This window comes from Rhyacophila brunnea, unplaced genomic scaffold, assembly GCF_057557595.1.
Source record: "Rhyacophila brunnea isolate RB1 unplaced genomic scaffold, BYU_Rbru_1.0 scaffold_13, whole genome shotgun sequence".
In the NCBI taxonomy this organism is placed as follows: Eukaryota; Metazoa; Arthropoda; class Insecta; order Trichoptera; family Rhyacophilidae; genus Rhyacophila; species Rhyacophila brunnea.
The window spans coordinates 9,151,665-9,170,049 of NW_028232785.1; the positions used below are offsets into that span (position 1 = coordinate 9,151,665).

Below are 18,385 nucleotides of genomic sequence, written 5' to 3' on the forward strand. Positions count from 1 at the left end.
CAATGTATTTACATCCATTTGAATTATGGAGCTGTTCTTTAGTATAGGCACACAGTAAAAAATTGCATCGTACAACCAGTCTTAATTTTTAAAATCATCAAAGTAAAATAGCGCCGCAGGCGTTTTTTTTACCATTAGAGCAAATTTGTGATCTGTGTTTATATCGGTATGATCGGCTCGTCCCGCCGGGCCCTTCCTGAGCCCGGGCCCTCAGACTAGAGGCCTGTCAACCCCCCCTTGTGGAGGCCATGGAATAAACTACTCCGGGCGATATCCGTGTTATTTTAGAGCAATAAAAATGACGTAGACGTGTCACCGGGTTAACTATTTAGTTAGAATAACTCTGCTGGTCAGGTAATAAAAGATATTGGATTGAAATATTATCAAAGTAGGTATTTATTTATTAAAAGAAATAGCTTAAAAAGTTATGAGAAATTTGCATATAGATACACGAAATTGCTCACATTAATAGGTACTTATAATTAACAACAAATACGATGATTTATTTCTTTATAATAAGATAAATTATTAGTATTGCTTGCTTGTTTCTCAACACATCCTTACTTCACCGAGAACAAAAATGTTCACAGCATATGCGGAGGTACTCACTATGAGAACACATACTTTAAATCAGTGATTCCAAACCGGGTCCACGAGCTCTGGTAGGGTTTCGGTGAGAATTATTAGAAAGAGTTTACTAAAAGCTAAACTCGGAACTGTTACGAACAGGTTACTGAACGGTACGACAGCCAATGGTTAACACGGTATTTACATGTACCGTTTTAGGGGTTTCGCCAACCTAACCGATTCGAAGTCACTGCTTTTATTGAATATTAAATTATTAAAACATTTTGATTTAAACTACGTTAGATTTCGTAACACTCTGTATATAAAAGCATATTTATATGACCTATTCTTATTTATATAAAAAAAAATTGATAAAAAACACATCTTAATTAATTCTATATAAGTTGCCAAGGGTGGAGGTAGGCTGTGGAGATCTAACAAAGTAGTGCACACTGTCAGTAATACTTATTTGTTTTCATTGACTAGGTTGGATAGTTATAACATTCAATTAAACCCTCCCACACCAAACCACAAAGATTATAAAATATTCTTCATACAAACCCAAAATAATAATATTTCCATCATAATATGAGATATTTTATCTATTATGGTTTGGTTTAGGCTGCGTGTAATTGAATTTAAAAAAAACTAACCAAAGCCACCAGCAATAAACTTAGTTCAATGAAAATAAATGAAATGTGAAATATTACTGACAAAGTTTATTTATGACGGATCTCTATAGCCTACCTCCATCCTTTGCCACTGCTCTATATAATATGAATATATTTATAATATAGGTAGCTACCTCAAGGATTCTCTAACATTGCGTACTTAATTAGTTTTTCCCAACGTGTAGGTTGTGAGCATCAGCTCCATTGCTTTTCTTCTTCTTATCGTGCTATCACCTAGCGGAGGTCAGCCGCCATCAAGACCATCATTGCCCTACCATCGACTACACGAAACAGTTCAGTGGAACTACACTCGTACCAATGACGAAGGTTCTTGCCATGAAATGTAGCATCGTTTTCTACTACGTTTATCTTTCCCTGGATGACAAGTTGACGAAAGCTGTATTTTTGTCCTCTTATAATGTAGCCGATGTACTGTGGTTTTCTGATTTTGATACTACGTAGAACGATTTCATGTAAATTATACGAAAAACATTTCACCGTGGCACAGTTCGCCGTGAGCTATGTTATCAGAAAGAGGTGACCGTATACTATACGGTCTCCAATTAATTCAATTTACATAGCTGATTTTGGCAAAATACGTGTTTTTAAGAATAAAAAACTAATCTAACCTAACAAATAGTATATCGGCTATTTTCAAAATTTGTTTGCTGTTACGACCAGAATCGTCTTTTATTTAGACATGAATACTTATGTCAGTACTATAAGACCCTATATTCCCGATACAACATTTCACGGTGAAGTGTGATACGGCGAACTGCATAGGCACAAATTTTCGAACACGACGCAGAACTGCGCAGTCATTACTTATTAGATCAAGAACTTTAACTTATGTCACCCGGTCTGTCTAAGGATTTTTGAGGAGATATACAGAACACCTTAGCAACCGTAAAGTTTGATAGTTTTGACAGAAAACATGTCATGAGCAACGCCAAACGAGAGGAAACGACGCTACAGGCTTCATGTAAGAACAGTCGGAAATAACAATTATAACAAATTTACTCTATGTAATACGTGCGCATTGATCAGAATGTGGTATATACCAAAATCTAAGTGCAGTACTGCATGCAATGACGACGATATTCCTCCGCGGGTTTCCGATCTGCCAGTTGCCAATGATGGCAGTCTTTCTAGACAAATTATTGAAATCCGCATGGGTGAGGCGGGCCGCATAGAGGTCAAGGCTCTATGTGTGAAACCAAATGTTGTTTGTTCGACGCGTGCATGCTGCCTGTGCTCTTGTATGGCTGAGACGTGGCATCTTACTAAACTTTAAAAATCCCGGCTCCTGAAGTTTTCAATGTGCGACAGGGTTATATAATGTTTGAGGCTTTTACGGTTGTTTTTTATCGTAGTAGATTTTTGGGTGTCCACTGTGTATCCTTCTTACTTCTTTACTCGACGTTTCGGGCTCGTTGCAGAAGCCATTATCAAGAGTTGATATGTTTTATGATGAAAATATGATGTAGGTATATGAAATTAAACGTTGCTCTAAGAATGTCAAAAGGAATCCGATTAGCTAAGAGCAAACGTTGCTCAGAGTAATCTGTCAATCGTTACGACCAGAGATACCGGCTCTAATAATGGATTTTGCTGATAGTGCCGGAAGGCATAACGTTTTTAACCGTAATCCATCATCCCTATTAATATTTTCAGGGTTTCTATGGTTTTCCATGGCCTCCTTTACCAATCGTGCGAAATATCCTTTATTCCGACCCAATATCTTGGTTTCAAAGTCAAATTTGTGTCCTGTATCCATCGAGTGCCAGCAATTGCTGACATGGTGTAATGTTTAAGTCAGTATGCCCTCTCGTGTTCACTCACACGCTTCTTTACTGTTCTATAAGTTTGGCCTATATACGTTTTTGGGCATCCGCGACAGCTTAACTGGTAAACACCTGCCGAGTCCAAAGGTTGCGAGTCCTTTACCGGTCTTAACATATTTCGGACCTTTGTCGTTGTTGAGTATATTGTTTCGATTTCATGTTTCCGAAGTATCCTGGAAATGGTATCGGTGGTGTTTTTGATATAAGGTATATAGGCCCGGCCTTTGAACTGTATCTCTTCCTCCTGACTAACCGGGTTAAGTTTGATTTTGCTTTTGGTGGCTTTTTGGATCATCTTGTTAGAATATCCGTTTGTTTGAAGAGCCTTTAATACTTGATATCTCGGATTTTAAATACGATGATTCGCCGAGCTCTTGTCATCAATTTCAAAATCAAACCCATTTTTTGAGCAGGGTGATGCTGAGATGATGCATGTAAATAACGATTGCTATGGGTTGGATTTGGTAGACTCTGTGTCCTAGAGAACCATCCAATTTTTGATAACTTCCACGTCAAGAAATGGTAGAGCTCCATTTTGATCAATCTCTATTGTGAATTTAGATTGTTTAAATGGGCCAAAAACTCATTTAGAGCTTCTGTACCGAGGCCATATTAAGAAGGTATTACGAACTACGATGCGACAGGGTTTATTGTTTTCACCGTTACATATGTGCCATTTTATATTATTTATAATAATTGTAGCACCATGAAAATTTATAGGTATAAACAATGTAATTACATATATTCAGTAAGATGTGCAATTTTATGGGTGTTTAAAGTAATCAACGATTTGCATGAAAATGCACATACATCGCATTTATGTGGTCTTTCTATGGTATGGGTCATTTTATGTTTCTGTAAACCGTCAGACCGCTTGCAAGAAAAAGGACATTTGTCGCATTTGAATGGATTTTCTCCATGTACCAACATGTGCTTTTTTAAATACCTTGGCGCTATACACGTATAAAAACAAACGTCGCATTCATATGGCTTTATACCAGTATGTTTCATTTGATGTTCTTTGAGACTATTGAGCCGTGAGCACTTATAAGAGCACATTTTACAGCTATACGGTTTGTCTTTAGTATGAATTAATTTGTGCGTTTTGAGATGTACGGGCAAGACGAATGAACGGGAGCATACATCACATTTAAATGGTTTTTCACCAGCATGGTTAGTGATTTTATGATATCTTAGAGTAGTACTCCGTGGGGACTGATACGAACACATATTGCATTTATGACGCATTTCAGTGGTGTCCAGGACATCATCATTGTCATCAGGAATATTACTGAGTAATGTAGTCAGTTGATTAGCAGTTGTATTTTCAGTTGAACTCTTTTTTAAAATAACTTGTTGTCGTCTTTCAACGCTGATTTTTTTAAACGATTGGCGAAAGCGAAAGAAATCAGCAATGACATCATCGTGAATGATTTTGTGTCTTTTTAAAGCACTTACAGACCTAGCGACTTCATAGCAAATATTGCATATAAAATTCCTTCGAAAAAATGTTACTTTTTTCAGCTGAATACGCACTTGTTTCGGAAAATCTAACAACATGACTTCCTGTTTTATATTTCGTACATCTATAGTCATTTCTGAATTCTGCATCATTTTGTCGTGAAGTTCATCGGCTGTAGATTTTAAACAGTTTGTGGATTGGTTCATATTATTGAACGTATTTGAACTCGTGCCAGCCTGTAGATAGTCATTAGTATTGTCAGCTCCTGTTAAACATTGCTGCGTGGAAACCTACGAAAAGAACAAACATTTTATATAAAGTAAACACCCAAAAATATTTTCGTCAAACTGACTCACATAAGGTCATGGCCCAGTGTGATTGATAGGGCTCTAGCCTTGTCTCCCGGGCTCTAGAGGCCCAGCGTCACGGGTCGAGCTGATAAGTGAGACAATCACACAACATAATTTTCCCCTAATGGGAAGTCGCCTGCGGTGCTATTTTACAGCGTTTTTGTTAGTTCGTATTCTTTTTTGTCCAGTACAAATCTTGCAATCGATGTTTAACTAACTTCCTGACTAGCTAGACATTTAAAACTTTTAGAAGATATCAGAACACGATGCCAATGCATTCTTTTCAAGCCATCTTTAAGCAAATTGAATTCATTTTCATTAATTCTGTTTTGTATGGGAATTTATTTCAGAAAAATCCGTAAAAAGTAAAAGACTATTATTGGTTGCTAAGGGGGAGGTCCTAGCAACTAAATTATTAATATATACACGCGTTACTATTGAAATCAAATTAAATGTCAAAATGACATTTCAGTAGGTATTCTATATTTCTTTGTTTTTTATTTACTTCATATCAAGTACAAGTTTGAGCATATTGAGCATAATAATTCAACAGAAAATTTAAAAACTTTAAGAAAATTTAAGAACTAAAAGTTCTTTTTATCTTGTAATTATTATTTATAGTCTTAACATTATAAAATTTAATGTCTAGACATAAATATACTAAAATGTCTAAACATACGACTAGTCGTATGATGCAATTTTTGATTACTGTGGGTCGATATTCGACAACTCAATAATTCTATTGGGTTTATTCAACAATACAAAAAATCGCTAAAAATACTTCTTTTTCTTCCACCCTGTCACGTCCCAACATTGGGGCATAGAGCAAGCACAAGTTGGCGCCACTTCCCTCGGTCCATCGCCAACTCCTGCGCCTCTCGCCATGTCAGACCTGCAGCACGTAGGTCGCTTTTGTAGCATCGCTGCAGGGTGAGGCAGGGCCGGCCACGGCGACGATACCCTTGAGGCTGTGCCACAAGAGTACGAAGTGCCGCACTCTTTGGCGGCATCCGGAATACGTGTCCCAGCCACGTAAATCATCTCTTCGTGATAACTTCAATCACCGAAGGCTGTTGTGTCTGCTCACGAACTCGGGTATTTGTAACGCGGTCGTACCAATGTACCCCTAAGACTCGGCGGAGACATCGATTCTCAAAGCTCAAAAGCCGAGACTCTTGAAGCTTAGTTAGATGCCATGTCTCACAGCCATACAGGAGCACAGGTAGCACGCACGCGTTAAACAAACGACATTTGGTCCTCACAGAATACAGCCTTGACCTCCATGCGACTCCAAGTTGGTTGAACGCAGCGCCCGCCACACCCATGCGGATTTCAAGCTCACTAGAAATACCACCATCATCGGCAACCGTGGCACCCAAATATTTGAATCTGGACACCAGCTCGACAGGCAGACCGGAAACCCGCAGAGAAGACAAGTGTCGGCGTCGATGCATGCAGCACTGCACATGGATTTGGTCTTAGCGGCATTCAGATGAAGACCCACGCGCTTCGAGTTCGCGGCGAGCCTGTTCACGGTTACCTCCAACCTTTCGATCGTCGAGTCAAACACGACTGCGTCGTCTGCATACTCCAAGTCGCACAGTCTCTCTTCGCATAGATCGGTTGTGTTATCATGATGTAGGCGTATCCCACTGTCGGCGCAAACCGTCTTACGCATTATGAAATCCACCGAAATATAAAAATACACCGAATACTTAAATTCACCTGAAACAACATTTGGAAAACGATTCTGAAAAAGTCGCACTGCCTTTAACCCTAGCGATGGGGAGGCGGGGCTGCCAAATATCCTGGCCTGGGGCATTATTTATATTCGTCAAGAGCGCTAAACAGGCGCGCACACGAAGTTATGTAAAACGAATAATATATTTCTTTTTTCGTCAGGAGCTTATTACCCAGGGTCGTGATCAATTTATATTTGGTTATCAAACGGCCTTTTCAAAGGGTTGTCCTCACTCTTCTCAAGATTAAACAGTACCTACGCAATGCAATGCCCGTGTGAATGGAAGACCTGTGAAACTTAGCATTTCTTGCAATCATCAAGAGCATCCAATGTTTGCTTAATATTCTTCAAACGCGGCATGTTTAAAGAACAAGACAGCGCGGATGACACAAAAGGAAACTAACGATACTAATAATGCATAACCGAAATACTTTTAAGTGAAGAAGCGATGTTGGACCTACCCCAGCCAAGTCCTGCTGATACCTCAAGAGAATATCAAATTTGCTTGCCTGTTCCTCAAGCTGACTGATTTCGGTGGCATGGAAGGCCAGTATCTTTCCCCCCCCCCCTTACCTATCACTAAGAATAAAAGCAATGTAGCTCTATACAGTGACATTTTCCAAACGGTTTTCGAAGCAAAATTAAGAGAATTTAGTATATTTTAGCGATGTTTAGTATTTTTTAATACATCCATTTAAATGATTGAATTATAAAGTATTGACACACATCAAAAATTATTTGAATCGTATAACCACATGTTTTAAAACCATAATTAACATTAACATTCGAAGTAAATAGGCGGCTTTTTATTTAATCTTGATAGAAATAATACTGAAATGTCATTTTGACATTCATATTGATTTCCATAGTAACGCACGTATATATTACTTAATAATTTAGTTGCTACATACCCCTAGCAACCAATAATGGTGTCGAAATAACTTTTCATACAAAACAGAATTAACTGAAAATGAATTCAATTCTACTTAAGGATGGCTAAAAGTATTTAAAAAATACATTGGCATCGTGTTCTGATATATTCTAAGTTTCAAAAATCAATTGCATGATTTGTACCGGACAAAGAACCAATGGAAAAATAAGAATACGAGCTAAGAAAAACGTTGTAAAATAGTATTGCCTTCGTGCTTTTTTTATTTGAGATTTATGTGACTATAAAATTTTGATATGGGGGGCATGGAGGTTTTTGAAGCTTTGCAGTTGGGCTTGGCAGAAATAAGGTTGGGAAACACTGGTCTAAATGAAGGCATAAAGATGCCAAAATGCTATACATAACTATGGCAGACATAGTGTTCCAATTTTATTAGGTTCAATAAGTCCGTTACCTATCTAGAAGAAATTTTATCATGTGCGATGTATAATGAACGAGTCCTATTTATCGGAGATACTATATTATAAACACGCGGCAACTTTAAAATGGCAGATAATTGTACCGGATTACCTGTGATTTATCATCAAACTTCGATGCATTCGAGAATGCAGGCAATTCTTCAATCGAATGACGTCTTTTAACAACGACTTGTGTACTAAGAGGATCGATTTCCGTATCAGCTTCCACATCAAGTTGGCACTTAACCTACAAATTGATAATTGGGTTAGCCCATTTGAAAGACGCATAAAATATTTGTCATAATAATAGGTACACGCCATAATTGTTTGTCAAAATTACCTGCGCAGTGACATCATCCACATGTTCTTGTTTGATCAGAGTCTGTGACGTTTGGCCTTCCGTGTTAGACGAACTGTTAATTGGTATAAACAGCACACCTAACGGTATTCCTGTGTCAGATTGTGGGTCTGCTGGCTCGGTTTTAAATTCCATTTCTTATATTTTGTATATTTGATCAAAATTACCATGACACAAGGCAAAAATGTATAAATAGGGAATGACGTCATATTACGGTGTTGCTATAATCGATAATAATTTTACCTTCGTGTATATCTGGATATCTAAAACGCACGCAGAAACGCAGCAACAACAAAAATCAACATTCTTTTTAAAAAATATCGATTTTTGACGTCACAAAACCTTCTTCATTTTGCACTCATATAATATTTAAATAAAAAATATAATTTCTCATTCCTTATTTATGGTTTTCATTCAATTTCTACGGTAATAAAATAACTCTGTAGGTTTTCTTTTTTTATAATTAATTATATTGATACGTCTAAAATAATATTATCCTAAATCCTGAGTCTGCCAAATAGACAATAATATAAATTGTTTTTTTACTTTGTTTTCGGAGTCAGAGCATAGACCTAATAGGTTGAGCATGTGGCTAACATCTATCTAAATATTTAAAAACAAAATCTGTTAAAATACAACTGCTTACATTCTGTGGAGGCCCATATTATGATAATCTGAGGCAGTGTTTCCCAAGGTGTGGTACGCGTACCCCTTACGGAAAAGAGCATTTTATATTGTTGGAATTAACTTCAGATGGATTCTTGAAACATAAATATAAGGAGTGTACCTACTTTAACCTCATTCTAGTTGCAAATGTAACATGTGTAGGTACATGTCCAGTTTTAACAGATAGAGTCCTGGATTATTATTATCTTGTCTTTTCCAATTTCTATGTGAAGTTGTTTTTTCAGTATTATTTGAAGACATTAAGTCAGAATAAAGGAATAGGCTTTTGGATGTGGAACCGCATTTCAGATTAAAATTAACAACCAGGGAACCAAATTAATAATCATGATGATCTGTCTCAAAATAAACAATTTCATCCTTCTCATTGATTATAATGAACGATATTTATAATTATAACTGGTTATGATATAACTATGAATTTTATTTTTCGTTTATTATTATTTTGTTTATGTAGATACTTACTTAAAAAGGAAAAAATAAATATATTTTGATTGTTATTAAAGTGTATGCAATTTTTTTTGGACGAGGGGTAATGAGTGTTACGAAAATTATAGAAGGGGTACAAAGAATATGTCGAAAGTTTTGGAAACACTTTTATTTATTTATTTATAACCGTTTTAAGGCCTTAACATGTACCTATCACACAAGACCGGAAACTTGTAGGTATGCAGATGGCCGTACCACAGTTCATCGTGAGCTGTTGTATCGGTAATAGATAGACGCATGGTATTGAGATCAAATTCATCTCTAAATAAAGTAGTAATAACACTGCCGGAATCATAGGGAAAGATAGGCGAAAATAGGTGAGTAAATTTGAAATACAATCATATCACATAATGATTATGATTAAGTCATACCTATCAAAAATATCTGATAATAATGTCAGCATATTACTTAGGTACCACACATTTGATACCAATCAATATAAAATTGAATTTGTATTTGAATCTAATCAAATTGGAACATTAGGTACCGTCTATATAATACACAGATGGCAGTCTAATCGATGACAAAGTAAGGGCAACTTTTGTAGCCTACGAAAATGGACACATAAATAACCCCCCGAAAATTTAAGCTCGAAAGCTACTGCACTGTTTTCCAAGCAGAAATATTGGCTATCAGAGAATCTCTTGAGTGGACACTGAAAAGATTAAAGTTCCACAGGTACATCTTTACTAGGTACCTATGTCAACATATTCTTAGATAGCCAATCCAGTCTGGTAGCTCTCTAAACCCATCATCCACACACCCCCTAGAAAGGAACATTTTAACACTATCATCACAGCTTCGAATGATAGTAACTGTTGATATATAGCCGTCTAATATAATAACATAACTAAATATTATAAGTAATAATTTAAGAATATTATTAATACGTTTAACTATGGCACTGGCTGTCCGCCAATGCTAAATACTAATTAATACTAATTACAGTTCTATGTTCACTTGGGTGTCCGGCGTGACAACAGTGTGTACTCGAAGGTCTATTGTAACGGTCGCATAACAAAATGTAATCTATTACTCTGTATATTATTATTCATGAAGTTGATAATAATAAAGTTAATCATATATGTAAAACTATGTTGATAATTTAACATCCTCTAAACGATCCATTATTCTCAACAGTAACAAACCCTAGATTCTTCTGGATAAGAAGTCACACAGGGATAGCCGGAAACGAGGAAGCTGATAAATACGCTAAACAAGCCACAACAGATAAAAGACCTTCAACCTTCACCCTCTAATTTACGCAAAACAAAAACTAAACGAAGATACAATAGAGCTATGGAACCACAGATACACAATATCCAAACATAAACTCTGCAACAACGACTGCCCTATACTAGACAGGGAGCGATGAACTCTGTGTAAACAGCATAACAATGAAATTGACCTCAAAAAGCCTCACGAAATACTAAACAATAAAAAAAAAAAGAACACTACACTCTTGCCATAAAGAAAATTTAAGATATAAATGGATGAACATAATTAGCCACACATCAATACAACTAACCTTCCCAACCACTTTGTACGAAAAAGCAAGGGAATGGTTATTTATATAAAAAAATGTTCCACGAATAACGCGTTATCTTTTGATCTCAATGCTATACGGTCATTTCTATCCGGTATGACCGCTTCAGGGGTTCCGTCAACCTAATCTGATTGGAAATCATTGCTTGTTATTGAATATAAATTTTTGATTAATTTGATTTAAAGTACCTACTTTACATTTCGTAACACTGTATAATATTATAAAATCATATTTATATTAGGTATCTACCTATTGTTATTTATATAAAATAATAATGATAAAAACACATCTTAGCTCATTCTCTATAAGTATCCAAGGGTGGAGGTAGGCTGTGGAAATCCAACAAAGTAGTGCACACTGTCAGTAATTCTTTATTGTTTTCATTGACAGGGTTGGATAGATTTAAAATTCAATTAAAGCCTGCCTAACCAAACCATAAAGATTAAAAAATTATTTCCATATATAAAGACATAAAGGCTAGTAATTGTGAACGCTTTTTACGCAATTGTATTTTGACAAAGCATAAAATTTAAACGGATGAGTTTTTTCAAAATTTGTGTTAGTCTTTTATTAATTGGAAGTTGCATTTTTTTGAAAAAAAAACTTTGTAAGTACAACTAATATAAAAGTTATGAATTATTTTTGATCTGAGGTAAAGCGTTCACACTTACCAACCCATGTGAGGCAAGTGGAAACTCGGATGACAACTTTCTTAATATAGTACGCTGGAAGTAAAGTGTTAGGCAAGTGAATAAAAAAAAAACAATTGAAACCTATAAAACGTTTATTTTTCTAGTAAATATTGATAATTGCAAGAGTTATATAAATAGAATTATATTGTGGGCATACAGGCAGAAGTCACTAACTCCAGTTTTGACGAAATTGAAAGCTTGCCTGGCATAAGTCACGATTTAAGATTATTGAACATATAAAAAAATAAAAGTAATGAAGAACTCAAAAATAGAGATTTTACAACCATCTTAAGAACACCAAAAACACAAAACATTGAATATCTCAGAACTGTGTATTTGTAATTAGTGACTTCTGCCAGTATGACAACGATATAAACTTTTTTGGGTGAAAAAATGAATTTCAAAAAAATTCAATTTTAAATATATTTTTTTTAAATAGTAAAATATTTATACAAATCTAAAAAAGGTCAATATTTGCATTCAGATATTATGTTTTATAAAACAAATAGTGATAATATAAAAGAAAAAATGCTTGATTTATTGGAAAATAATACCTACCTACAAAATATTTTTAATTAATAATAAACATTTTAAGGCTTCTATCGTTGAATATAAGACTGTACAAAGACTGGTTTTATCCAAATTCCAAATTAGGTGCTTTTGCCGCAGATTATCCAAAATATCTAAATTGTGAAATTAGTTTTTTTTTTCTGGAATACTCTATAACTTGTGGTTTTTTAATAGAAGAATTGGTAAAATTGCGAAACCAAACTTTTCCTGGGATTTTATATTTAAAAGCACTTGAAGATTTCCTCACATAATTATTAATCATTATTAGAAAACATGAAAAGTTGAAATTAACTAAAGTTAATACGTGTAAACACCGTTCACACTTGCCTTACTCAATCGGTTCACACTTGCCGTCCATGTCATTGTTAGTAAGGCAAGTGAAAAAATTACTGCTAATGTAAACAGAATTTATAGCCGTTTTGACTTTTATCCTACTATACTAATATTAAGTTCATTAAACATGTGTTTTAAAAAAATTAGCTCACTAACTTAGTTTTTATCGATGAATTAAGCAGTTCTATTAGCACGCTGTTGATTGTTGTTTGCATACTGTGTTTCTGCCAGTCAATGAATATAAGTATTTTGGTGACGTAGGGCAAAGTAGATTCCAGTATGAATTGTTGATTCATATAGCCAATTATTGTTTCAACAGAATACGGTAGAGGTCAATTATCAAAGATTTATTTTTAGCCCATTTATGATCTGTGTTTACACTTGCATCATGTTCACACTTACCAGTTTTTACCTTAACTATATCATAATAAGAGATATTTTACCTATTGTGATTTGGTTTAGGGAGGGTGTAATTGAATTAAAAAAACTAACCAACGCCATCAGCACATAGTTCAATAAAAATAAATAAATGAAATGACAAAGTGTACACTATTTATGACGGATCTCCATAGCCTACCTCCATCCTTTGCCACTGCTCTATATAATATGACTATACTTATAATATAGGTAGCTACCTCAAAGATTCTCTAACAATGTGTACTTAATTAGTTTTTCCCAGTGTGTAAGTTGTGGACAGAAGCCCATTTGATTTTCTTCTTTTTATCGTACTTACTATCCCCTAGCGCAGCTCAGCCACCATCAAGATCATCCTTGCCCTACTATCTGCTACACAAAACAGTTCAGTGAAATTACACTCGTACCAATCACTAAGGTTCCTAAGCCACGAAATGTGAGATCGTCCTCTGCTACGTTCTTCGTTGATCTTTCTTGGATGACAAGTTGGCGAATGCTGTATTTTTGTCCTCCCACAAAGTAGCCGATGTACTGTAGTTTTCTGGTTTTGATACTACGCAGAACGATTTCATGTAAATTGTACGTGGCACAATTCGCCGTGAGCTTTTTTGTCAGAAAAAGATAAACGTATATTATACCGTCTCCAATTAGTTTAATTTACATAGCTGATTTTGGTAAAATTCATGAATTCAAGAATAAAAACCTAACCTAACCTAAGAAATAATAGTGTATCGGCTATTTTCAAAATTTGTTTGCTGTTACGACCAGAACTGTTTTGTATTTAAACATGAATTTTATGTCAGTACTATACGACCCAAAGAGGTTGGACGGTCTTTAATATACCGATACAATATTTCACGGCGAAGTGTGATACGGTGAACTGCATACGTACAAAATTCAGAACACGATGCAGAACTTCGCGGTCCTTGCCCATTAGTTCAAGAATATCAACTTTTGTCACCCGGGCAGCATTCAGCCAACTTGCGAGTCGCATCGACGTCAAGGCTATAAATCTATGACACTAAATGTTGTTTTTTCAATGCGTGCATGCTGCCTGCGCTACTGTATAGCTGTGAGACGTGGCATCTTACTAAGTGTTAAAAATCTCGGCTGCTGCACTTATCAATGTGCGACAGGGTTTATTGTTTTCATATGCGCCATTTTATATTCTTTATAATAATTGTAGCACCATGAAAATTCATAGGGACAAACAATGTAATTACATCTATTCAGTAAGATGTGTAATTTTATGGGTTTTTAAAGTGTTAAACGATTTGCATGAAAATGCACATACATCACATTTATATGGTCTTTCTTTTGTATGGGTCATTTTATGTTTCTTTAAACCGTCAGAACGTTTACACGAAAAAGAACATTTGTCGCATTTTAATGGATTTTCTCCGACGTGTATCGCCTTATGATTTTTTAAATACCTTAGCGCTGTACACGTATAAAAACAAACGTCGCATTCATATGGCTTTATACCAGTATGTTTCATTTGATGTTCTTTGAGACTAGTGAGCCGTGAACACTTATAAGGGCAAATTTTACAACTATACGGTTTGTCATTCGTATGAACTAATTTGTGCTGTTTGAGATGTACGGGCAAGACGAATGAACGGGGACACACATCACATTTATATGGTTTTTCACCAGCATGGTTCATTATTTTATGATATCTCAGAGAAGTGTTCCGTGCTGACTGATACGAACACATATTGCATTTATGACGCATTTCAGTGGTGTCCAGGACATCATCATTGTCATCAGGAATATTACTGAGTAATGTAGTCAGTTGATTAGCAGTTGTATTTTCAGTTGAACTCTTTTTTAAAATAACTTGTTGTCGTCTTTCAACGCTGATTTTTTTAAACGATTGGCGAAAGCGAAAGAAATCAGCAATGACATCATCGTGAATAATTTTGTGTCTTTTTAAAGCACTTACAGACCTAGCGACTTCATAGCAAATATTGCAAATAAAATTCCTTCGAAAAAATGTTACTTTTTTCAGCTGAATACGCACTTGTTTCGGAAAATCTAATAATAAGACTTCCTGTTTTATATTTCGTACATCTATAGTAATTTCTGAATTCTGCATCATTTTGAGGCGAAGTTCATCGGCTGTAGATTTTGAACGATTGGTGGATTGGTTCATATCATTGAACGTATTTGAACTCGTGCCAGCCTGTAGACACTCATTAGTATTGTCAGCTCCTGTTAAACATTGCTGCGTGGAAACCTACGAAAAGAACAAACTTATTATATACCAGGTAGGTACTTTAGGTCCTAAAGTCAATGATATTAATATGGACGAAGCATCTGGAAAAAAATGACTCATTTTTCTGTCGGGTCTGCCGAATGGCATAATCTGTTCTAAACAGTGGCGCACCCAGGATTTAATATTGGGGGGGGGGCAAGGAGGAGAATGTAAATTAGTCCCATAGACTCTTTTGCTTCTTCACAGCCTAATTTCTCGTTTATCGGTCTTTTGTCTATTGCACTCGGTGTACCTATACCATGGTCCCCACATCCTGAAACGGGCCCTCAGGCTAAGATATTTGGCGGGTCCCCTAAGCTAAGATTAAATGCAGTGTGAAACACTACATTAACGTTTTTCAAATTGTGTTTTAGTTCAAATTAAGGGTACTTATACAGTGAATTATTGGCGATTTTTAATACATCTACTTTAATAATGGAGCTGTCGAGTATCGACACATAATAATCAAAAAATATATTGCACAAATATATAAGTAATTGAAAATGTTCATGGCCATGAAGTGTAATAGCGCCGCAGGCATCTTTTTTTACTATTAAAGCTAATTTATGATGTGTGTTTATCCCACTTATCTGGTCAACCCAACACGCCGGGCCCCCCACAGCCCGGGCCCCCAGGCTAGAGCCCTGTCAGCCCTCCCCAGCCATGACCTACACCACTCTAAAATTCGGGTGGACACCGAGAATTTTTTGACCGTTCCCTTAGTATTGTTTCTAAAAACACCTGACATTGGTGTTTCGAAATTTTTGTGCTAGAAATTAAAATCTAAGAAATTTTTCTAAAAAGGGTGCTGGAGAATTATTACAAATCATTTTTTTGCCGTGTTTTATTGGCTTTCGATGTCAATGTTTAAAATCATTCTGATAATTTTAATGTTTGGGGGTGCCAGGGCTCCTTGCCCCCCAAAATCTAAGAAATTTTTCTAAAAAGGGTGTGGGAGAATTATTACAAATCATTTTTTTGCCGTATTTTATTGGCTTTCGAAGTCAATGTTTAAAATCATTCTGATAATTTTCATGTTTGGGGGGTGCCAGGGCCCCTTGCCCCCCCTCTGGGTGCGCCACTGGTGTAAACCACTCCGGAATTCAGGTGCACACCGAGAATTTTTTGACATTTCCATTAGAGATTGAGTTTCTAAAATATTTTGTGTTAGAAATTAAAATCTAAGAAATTTATCTAAAGAGGGTGCTGGAGAATTTCAAATCATTTTTTGCCGTGTTTTTATTTGTCTAATCTATTGGCTTTCAATTTCAATGTTTTTGGGGGGGGGGCAAGGCCCCTTGGGCCCCCCCTGGGTGCGCCACTGGTTCTAACGCCATTACAATAAAGCTGATATTGCTATAAATTCCCGATGTTTTTTGTCGGTCTGCCGAAGTGCATAATTCATATTTTAATATCAATATCATTCGCTGAAATGAACATTTACACTAGAAACACTGTTCTAACGCCATTACAATTAAGGTGATATTGCTATAAATTTCCGATGCGTGATATCGCATAATGGAAATTGCAAATTTTGTCACGTGACGTCTACCTATACATGTGCGAATGTCGCTATGCTCGAATTTACTTGCTTGCTACTGTACTGAGTGCGTTGTCCATTAATAATGTCATTGCCTAAAGTAAACTCCCAAAAATATATAATTATAAAAATTTTAATTAAAATATTATATAGGTACTAACGAAAGTTAAATTAAAAATAATATTGCCTTCGTGCATTTTTTATTTGAGAATAAGTAGCTAACTATAAAATTTTGATACGGGGGCATGTAGATTTTTGAAGCGTTGAAGTTGAGTTTGGCCATTGCCGACTCAAGTAGAAAGCCAATACATTCACAATGACTGGTCCTACTTTTACCGCCCCTCCCGTTGTTGTCTACCTATGAACTGTCATTGCCTGTCATTGTTCTATAGAGTGCTCATACTGACGCGTCTGTCGTGTCAACACAGAGAATGGTTTGAATTTAATAGATAAGTTACATGATAAATAATACACTAGCATTAACACACCTTCTACAAAAATATAATGCATAGATCAATACTACATATTTTTGGAAATCGATATTACCACCGGTTTTTGTGTGAAGGACTAGTCTGACTTTGACAGCTGATGAATAACAGGAATGTATATTATTTATTTATCACACTGATAGTGAATATATTTGATCTGAGAATTTTTTATAATTCAATTTGAAACGAGAAAGGGCGAATCAATATGTCAAACAATCTGCGATCTGATTTTGACAGCTGAAAAGTGTACCACTCATTACTTGTGCAAAAAGTTATGCTCAGGATTTATTAATCTAACGATGGCGGTTGTTTTGCAGAAATAAGGTTTGGAAACACTGGTCTAAATGAAGGCATAAAGATACCAAAAAGCTATGCACAACTACTATGACAGACATTGTGTTCCAATTTTATTAGGATCAATAAGTCCGTTATCTAGAAGAAATTTTATCATGTGCGATGTATGAACGAGTCCTATTTATCGGAGATACTATATTATAAACAAGCAACTTTAAAATGGCAGATAATTGTACCGGATTACCCGTGATTCATCATCAAACTTCGATGCATTTGCAGGCAATTCTTCAATCGAATGACGTCTTTCAACAACGACTTGTGTACTCAGAGGATCGATTTCCGTATCAGCTTCCACATCGAGTTTACATTTAACCTACAAATAAATAATTAGGTTAGCCCATTTGAAAGACGCATAAAATACTTGTCATAATAATACACGCCATTATCGTAAATCAAAATAACCTGCACAGTGACATCAGCCACATGTTCTTGTTTGATAAAAGTCTGTGACGCTTGGCCTTCGGTGTTAGACGAACTGTTGATTGGTATAAATATTACACCAAACGGGGTTCCTGTGTCAGATTGTGGGTCTGCTGGCTCGCTTTTAAATTCCATTTCTTATATTTTGTATAATTATTGATGATCAAAATTACTACGACGCAGGGAAAAATGTATAAATAGCGGTGACATCAAATTACAGTGTTGCTATAATCGATAATAACTTTACCTTCGCTATAA

The 18,385-nt window shown here is 35.7% G+C and overlaps 2 protein-coding genes across 2 annotated transcripts; both read right to left on the reverse strand.

The window, feature by feature from the left end:
• Positions 1-3,744: 3,744 nt before the first annotated feature.
• On the reverse strand, positions 3,745-8,520 carry LOC147076387 (uncharacterized). The gene is made up of 3 exons (XM_085940249.1): positions 8,323-8,520; positions 8,095-8,229; positions 3,745-4,834 (listed from the first exon to the last, which is right to left on the reverse strand). Exons 1-3 carry the CDS (start codon positions 8,473-8,475, stop codon positions 3,818-3,820), a joined length of 1,305 nt encoding a protein of 434 aa, XP_085796375.1. The 5' UTR covers positions 8,476-8,520; the 3' UTR covers positions 3,745-3,817.
• Positions 8,521-12,467: 3,947 nt separating this feature from the next.
• On the reverse strand, positions 12,468-18,329 carry LOC147076388 (uncharacterized). The gene is made up of 3 exons (XM_085940250.1): positions 18,110-18,329; positions 17,892-18,020; positions 12,468-15,307 (listed from the first exon to the last, which is right to left on the reverse strand). The coding sequence occupies exons 1-3, from the start codon at positions 18,260-18,262 to the stop codon at positions 14,294-14,296; spliced, it is 1,296 nt and encodes a 431-aa protein (XP_085796376.1). The 5' UTR covers positions 18,263-18,329; the 3' UTR covers positions 12,468-14,293.
• Between the last annotated feature and the right edge of the window lie 56 nt (positions 18,330-18,385).

Coding starts and splice junctions, on each gene's coding strand:
- LOC147076387 (XM_085940249.1), bottom strand. CDS start 8,475: ATGGAATTTAAAACCGAGCCAGCAGACCCACAATCTGACACAGGAATA. Junction 8,230..8,322: donor TGGATGATGTCACTGCGCAG/GTAATTTTGACA, acceptor ATCAATTTGTAG/GTTAAGTGCCAACTTGATGT. Junction 4,835..8,094: donor AGTTTGATGATAAATCACAG/GTAATCCGGTAC, acceptor TTCTTTTCGTAG/GTTTCCACGCAGCAATGTTT.
- LOC147076388 (XM_085940250.1), bottom strand. CDS start 18,262: ATGGAATTTAAAAGCGAGCCAGCAGACCCACAATCTGACACAGGAACC. Junction 18,021..18,109: donor TGGCTGATGTCACTGTGCAG/GTTATTTTGATT, acceptor ATTTATTTGTAG/GTTAAATGTAAACTCGATGT. Junction 15,308..17,891: donor AGTTTGATGATGAATCACGG/GTAATCCGGTAC, acceptor TTCTTTTCGTAG/GTTTCCACGCAGCAATGTTT.